Source organism: Myotis daubentonii, chromosome 4 (genome assembly GCF_963259705.1).
Source record: "Myotis daubentonii chromosome 4, mMyoDau2.1, whole genome shotgun sequence".
In the NCBI taxonomy this organism is placed as follows: Eukaryota; Metazoa; Chordata; class Mammalia; order Chiroptera; family Vespertilionidae; genus Myotis; species Myotis daubentonii.
This window is the reverse complement of record NC_081843.1, coordinates 115,202,548-115,210,053: the sequence shown is the minus strand read 5'-3', so window position 1 is coordinate 115,210,053 and position 7,506 is coordinate 115,202,548. Positions and strand designations below refer to the sequence as shown.

The 7,506-nt window shown below is 39.8% G+C and overlaps 1 protein-coding gene across 1 annotated transcript in view; it reads right to left on the bottom strand.

Moving 5' to 3' along the window:
* Nucleotides 1-5,710: 5,710 nt before the first annotated feature.
* The window catches only part of NDUFS4 (NADH:ubiquinone oxidoreductase subunit S4), a 61,769-nt gene continuing 59,973 nt past the window's right edge, over nt 5,711-7,506 (bottom strand). The window contains exon 5 of the mRNA XM_059695015.1: nt 5,711-5,922. Coding sequence (XP_059550998.1) covers nt 5,819-5,922 — 104 coding nt within the window. The 3' untranslated portion in view covers nt 5,711-5,818. The remainder of the gene's footprint in view (nt 5,923-7,506) is intronic.

Genomic DNA, 7,506 nt, shown 5'->3' with positions numbered 1-7,506 from the left:
GAACCTGCAACCAAGGTACATGCCCTTGAGAAGAATCGAACCCAGGACCCTTCAGTCCACAGGCTGACACTCTATCCACTGAGCCAAACCGGGTAGGGCCATACTCGTTCTGTTTTACTCTGCTTCCCATGTGGACAGATGCAGAGCAAGCGTCATTGTAACTAGCGGTTCTTGAAACACGTGGCCCGTGGACCCCTGGCATTACCCGAGACCCTTTCGGGAAATCTATAAGACAAAAACCCTTTTCATAACAAAAGTAAAATGTTTGCCTGTTCACTGTGTTATTTGCATGATGGTACAAGAGTGGTAGGAAACCGCGGTTTGACAAAGTGTTAAAATAGATTTCCCACATTGTGAAGCACATTCGCATAGTTATCACAATTGGCGATTTTTTTAAACATAAGAAAAACCCTTTTTGTACCATTTTTAAGCAAAATACAATGAATTATTTTTTTTAATGGAGAGAAAAATCACTGGTGTCTGAACATCAGTGAGAGCAGTAGCAACAAACATGCCAGTAGGTATTGTCGTCTTCATGCACAGTAAAAAAACTAGCCAATCGATTTGCTCAGAGATGCCTTCGATGGTTTTATGGAAACACTAGCTCCGAGTACTGCTTTTGATATGGTGTGTGATGAAATCGGAAACACATTTGCTGCAAAGTGACGTGGGAGGGCTGCCTCCAGGGAAGTGCCAGCTGTGAATTGTTTGCTAAACTAGCAACTCCCTGCCCGCCCCCCGCCCCCCCACCCCCAGAGAAACAATTTTCACTGGAAAGAAAAACTGACAGATAAACTATGGTTACTTAGACTGGTATATTTGGCAAACATTTTCTCAAAAGTGAATGAAGTGAGTTTATCACTTAAAGGAGGGATACAACTAAAATATCTTATCCAAAGACACACTCTGAGCTTTCAAGTGAAAATGTGAATTTTAGGAAACTTGTCCTAATGCTGTAGGCTTATTAGTTTCCCAATACTTTTTTTAGTTTATTAGTTTCCCAAAACATCTTTTAGATGTTTTTAATTTGATTGGTACTGCTCTTGATTAATATGATTTGGGGGGATATGATGTAGCGTGTTAAAATTTGGAAAATCGGCATAATTCTGTGAACCAATATAGAAATGGCCAACGTATGATGTTGCAAAATCATGCATGCGTAAAAGATTCAAAGTACAAGATAAATCAATGGATTTTAATGCAACAGAAAAGTTCATTGATAGGGTTTCTAACCTCACATTGCAACTAAACTTTAAGAAAATGACATATGACCAATCACAATTATTTGAAAATGCTATTAGAAATATCTTTTCCTTTCCCAACTACTTATCTGGACAAGGCTAGATTTTCTTTATGTACTTCAATCAAAATGACATATCATTAAAGGGAATCCTTGTGCAGTGTTGGTGGGAATGTAAATTGGTGTACCACTATGGAAAAGTGTGGAGGTTCTTAGAAAAATTAAAAATAGAGTTACCACATGATCAAGCAATTCCACTCCTGGGTATTTATCCGAAGAAAATGAAAACACTAATTGGAAAAGATATATGCAACCCCATATTCATTGCATCATTATTTACAACAGTCAAGATATGGAAACAAATGTCCATCAATAGATGAATTAAAGAAAGTGTGGCACATATGTATTCATATATATATGCCTTAATATTATTCATCCATACAAAAGGAAATCTTGCCATTTGTGACAACATAGGTGGACCTATAGTTTACTGTTATGCATCTAGCTTTATTTAATTTCCATTTCTGATATTCTAGTAATCTTGATCCTACGCACCTAGCAATGGAAAGAGAGAGATGTAGCCTTTGTGCTTAAAGATACCCGTTTCACTTGAAGAGCCCTTTATTGGCCTCCTCTATCCCTTACTTACCGCCTCTTCCCTTCATTTTCTTGTTACTGTATTCATTGCCATACCTTTAATTATTACCCGACCACCAACGTCTTGGCCTGTAGGCTGGGTTCCGGACCCACATTTCCAATGGTCTGCTGTGAATTTTTCAGCTGGGTAGCTCCCTGGCATCTTGCATTCAGTATAACTAGAAATGAATTCATCTTCCCATGCACAGATTTATAAACAGAAAACCAAATCACACCAGAAAATGAATGCTTAATCAAATAAGGTATGTAAAGAATTTTGTTGTGTTTTGTTTTACACAATAATGGAAAACTAGAGAAGTATCTTTTTTTTTTTTTGGTTTTTACAAATGTCAATTTTGAGTAATATTTCTTTCCAAAATTTCTTCACTTTGCCTTGTTCCACGTGGACCATCCTAGTCATGGTGAAAATGACTGCAGGAATGGAAAATCTGACTTTTAGACTATTCTCTATCTGAATTCTAACAACACAATCTTCTCAACCAAGTATCAAAAACTTTACATTTATCTCTTTATCCATCATTAGTCATACCAAATGCTCATTAATCCTGCACATCAGAAAGTATTGCTGTGACATAACACTGAGGTTGTCTTATTGTTAAAGCATCAATTTTCTTGACATATAATTTCCATACGCTAAAAAGTACCAATTAAAATTTTTTTAAAATTTCAATTACCATTGACATATAAGTGAAATCCTATGGTATTTGTCTTTTCTGACTTATTTCACACAGTATAATGCCCTTTGGTCTATCCATGTTAACATGTCACAACTGGCAAGATTTCATCTTTTTTAATACTTAATATTCCATCATACAGATGTAACACTTCTTTATCCATTTGTCTATTGAACACTTAGCTTGCATCTGAATCTTGGCTATCCTATATAATAAAGATGTAATATGCAAATGGTCATTACACCATGAAGTGTAACGACCGACCACGTAACGACCGACCACGTAACGACCAACCACGTAACGACCGGATCACGGATCAGCAGGAGGGTGGCAGCGAGCTACTGGCTACAAGCAGGCGGTAGAGAGCTACAGGAGGAGGCAGGGCAGCAAGCTATGAGGGGGACGGGGAGCTACAGGGGGGCGAGGCAGTGGGCAGAGAGCTATTGGAGGGCGGCAGCAAGCTACTGGTGCACAGATTTGTGCGCAGGGCTACTACCTATAAATAACATTGCAAAGAACACAGGGGTGCATATATCTTTTCAAATTAGTGGTATAGTTACAGTTTTTTTGCATGTATCTGTCCACTTTCCCAACACCATTTTATTAAACTGTCTTTACCCCATTGTATATTTGTGCCTCTTCTGTCACAGACTGACCACATACAAATGGGTTTATTTCTGGGTTCTCTATTCTGTTTAGTTAATCTATGCGTCTGTATTTATGCCAGTACCATACTGTTTTGGTCTCTATAGCCTTGTAGTATAGTTTTATATCAATATACCTTCAACGTTGTTCTTTCCCAAGATGGCTTTGGAGATTCGGGTGTTTGTGGTTCCATGTGCATTTTAGGATTACTTGTTACATTTCTGTGAAAAATGCATTGGCATTTTGAAAAGGATTGCATTGAATCTTTGGATTGCTCTGAGTAGTATGGACACTTAAAGATGTTAATTCTTCTTATCCATGAGCATTGTATAGCTTTTCATTTATTTGTATCTTCTTCAATGTCTTTGTTTTCTGAGTACATGTCTTTTACCTCAGTGGTTAAATTTATTCTTAGGTATTTTATTCTTTTTGATACAAATGTAAATGGGATTGTCTTCATTTCTCCTTTGGATAGTTTGTTATTAGAGTATAAAATGCAACCAATTTCTGAGTATTAATTTTTCATCCTACTTTACTAAATTCATTTATTAGTTCTAATAGTTTTTCTTTACTGTTCTATGTTGTATCATGTCATTGGCAAATGATGACAGCTTTACTTCCTTTCTAATTCAAATATTACTTCTTTTTCTTCTCTGATTGCTGTTCCGAAGACATCCTATAGTATGTTGAATAAAAGTGATGGAAGAGGACATCTAATCTTGTTCCTGATTATAAAAAAAAGGTTTCAGCTTTTAACTGCTGAGTATGTTAGCTGTGGGTTTGACATATACAATCTTTATTATGTTGAGGTATGTTCCCTGTATTTCTACTTCGATGAGAGTTTTTAATGAAAAATAGATGGACTTTGTCAAATGCATTTTCTATATCCATTGATATTTTTATTCTTCATTATTTATGTGTATCACATTAATTGATTTGCAGATATTGTACCAACGCTCCATGCCAGGAAAAAAAATCCCACTTGATCATGGTGTATGATCTTTTTAATGTATTGCTGGATCTGGTTTGCTAATACGTTGCTGAAAATTTGTGTATCTATGTTCATCAGGGATAATGTCCCATAATTTTCTTTTTTGTAGTGTCTTTATCTGGTTTTGAGATGAGGGTAATGCTGGCCTCATACAATGAGTTTTGGAGCCTTCCCTTCTCTTAAAATTTTTGACATTTTTAAAGGATAGGTAGGAATTACCCTTTGAATGTTGGTAAAATTCACCTGGGAAGCCATCTACCTGGTTCAGGGCTTTTATTTGTTGGAAGTTTCTGAATCCTGTTTCAATTTCATTAGTAATTATTGGTCTGTTCACACTTTGTTTCTTCATGAGTCAGACTTGGAAGATTGTATGTTTCTAGGAATTGATCCATTTCTTCCAGGTTGTCCAACTTGTTTGCATTTAATTTTTCATAGTATTTCCTGATAATCTTGTTTGTGATGTCAGTAGTCTTTTATACTTGAGTTCCATGTGCACTTCACAAAAATAAGTCTATTTGGTTTAATATATCACTTTAGGCCACTGTTTCCTTGTTAATTCTCTGTCTGGGTGACTTGTCCATTGATGTCAATACGGAGTTCAAGTCCCCCACTATGACTATATTACTGTTGATCTCTTCATGTCCATCAATATTTGCTTATATGTTTAGGTGCTCCTATGTCAGGTGCATAGATGTTTACAAGAGTTCTATCTTCTTGTTGGATTGACCCCTTCATTATTATGAAATGCCATTCTTTGCCTCTTGTCATAGCCATTGCCTTAAGTCTATTTTGTCTGATATGAGTGTTACTACCACAGCTTTATTTTAGTTTCATTTGCATGAATCTTTTTCCATACCTTACCCGCGCTTTCAGTCTGTGGTGCCTTTCAGTCTGACGTGACTTTCTTATAGGCAGCATATGTATGGGTCTTTTATTTATTCATTTAGCCACCCTGTCTTTCCATTGGAGCATTTAGTCCATTTACATTTACAGTAATTATCGATAGGTATGTAGTTATTTCCATTTTATTAACTTTTCTGATTGTTTTTATAGTTTTTCTCTGTTCTTATTCTCTCGCACATTGATGACTTAGTTTCGTGTTTGGATTCCTTTCTCTTTCTTCTGTGTCTCTTGTAGATTGATTCAGGTTCAAAGAAGCTTAGAGAACATAAAATTCTAATTAAGGAAGAGAACTCCAATAGTAAAATTGGGTTTAGGTTTATGAGATTTTAATGTAATCATGAATTTCTCTACCCCTGATAAAACAAAAGGTTTTCTAAGCATTTTAACAATGATGGCTGGTAGTTCATAAATACCATTAACTTGATAATGGCTATAAAAAGCATGTGCAAAACCTCAATGTTGCAGCTAATTTCAAGCACTCCTTTTTAATAGACTTTAAGTACTGAAATTTCCTAGGGGTATAATCATCTCAATGTCTCTATATTAAAAAATTATAACATGTTCCATTTGAGCTTAAAAATAAACACCACAAAATGCACCTGCAGTTTAAAGGGAAACTTTATTCGGAGAGTAAGAAGTGGCAGGCATGGACTGTAAGTACTGCCCGGCTGACTTCATTCACAGTCAAGCGGAGATGGGCAGGCCCATCTATTTTGTGGACACTCTTGTTCTTTTGTTCCAAGAAAAGTTGGCGCCGTAAGACTTGGACTTGGGTTTCGGAACCTTCTTCTCTTCAACGTCGTAGCTCCATCCTAGGAAACAAAGAACAGACTCACAGGAACAGAAGTAAGCAGTGTGCCTGAAGAACGCTGTGAGCAGAAGCGAACGCTCATAAATTCAAGGTCATTTATCATCAGGAGTACATGTCAACACATCTGAAATATAAATACCTGCTTAGCAATTTGTTCCTGTGACAACAGGATTCAAAATATTGTCTGAGGATGACTTACCAGCTCTTAAATTAAAGGTGTAACTCAGAACTCAATTTCTTCTTGCTCTGTATTCTTTTCTTCCAAATGGTGTGTGAGAGGGCCTGTGCCCTGTCCCAGTCTGCCTCCCAACACACATGCTCCTGCCCCACAAGGGCGCTGTGAGAGGAGCTGAAGGAATGAGAGGAACGGGTATTATATGCAAAACATACCCGATGGCCACTTTCTGGTTTAGGCGGCAACAGCCTGCCAAGCCCCAGGGAGAAGGACTGTGTTTACTGATGAGAGGGCGGACCCAGCTCTGCGCCTGCTCTGTTCATGAGCCGGATGCCATGAGGTCCCTGCTGGGAGAGGGGCTGGTCCACAGACAGCCACTGGCGCGGTGTTCTCCTAGGGCTACGGAGTGCGGGCTATGGGACTGCGGGCCAGCCTCCAGCGCTGCTGCTGGTGACAACGGCACACACGTCATTCCAGGGCCGGGAGGTGGTGGCGAGTGCCGGGGAACAGGCAGAGACAATGGAGACCTGCCTTCTCCACATGCCATGCCACAGCCACCATGGGGGAGGGGCGGGGAGGGTCCTTCCCTCACATTTTCCTTGGATAACTGTGCTCCCCACGCTGTGCGGGGATGAGGATGGTTAACAACTCAAGTCCCGTCTCCATCCATCTCCCGTTCCTCCCTTCTGACCTCTGACAGGAACCTGACCAAGGGCCTACCGCCCAGTGCCCGGACGAACCGCGCGCTGGTCCCACCACACTCCATCGCACAGCCTCTCCCAGGCCGCGCTCTGTACCCTGGGGAACACGAAGGCTCCTGGAGCGAGCGGTGGGCTCAGCCACTGGAAGAGACATGACAGGCTTGTACTGAAAGGGACGCTGCACAAACTGTGCTGATCTCTCCACTTCCCATTTGAAACTTGTTCTTAACAAGAAGAACATCCCCGGCTGGCTTGGCTCCGTGGATAGAGCACTGGCCTGCGGACTGAAGGGTCCTGGGTTCGAATCTGGTGAAGGGCACATGCCCGGGTTGCGGGCTCGATCCCCAGGAGGGGCAGATCAATGATTCTCTCATCATTGATGTCTCTCTCTATCTCTCTCTCCCTCTTCCTTCCTCTCTGAAATCAATACAAATGTATTTCTTTAAAAAAGAAAAAACATAATACAACTTGCATGAAATATCATGCAGAAATTGTAGAATGGAATTTTATTTGTGAAATGTTTAAGTTTCTGTGAGAATTTTTCTACCCTAAAATGAGGGAGTTTAAAAGAAATGACTCAAACTTGATTTTCTGAGCGGGACTGTGGCGGTGAAGCCATCTACCCTCTGAAGGGGCTCCTACAAACCACAGCGGCGCCCAGTCTGCGTGCTGTTCCCTGGGACGCTGCGCACCAGCCTCTCCTCCCCGC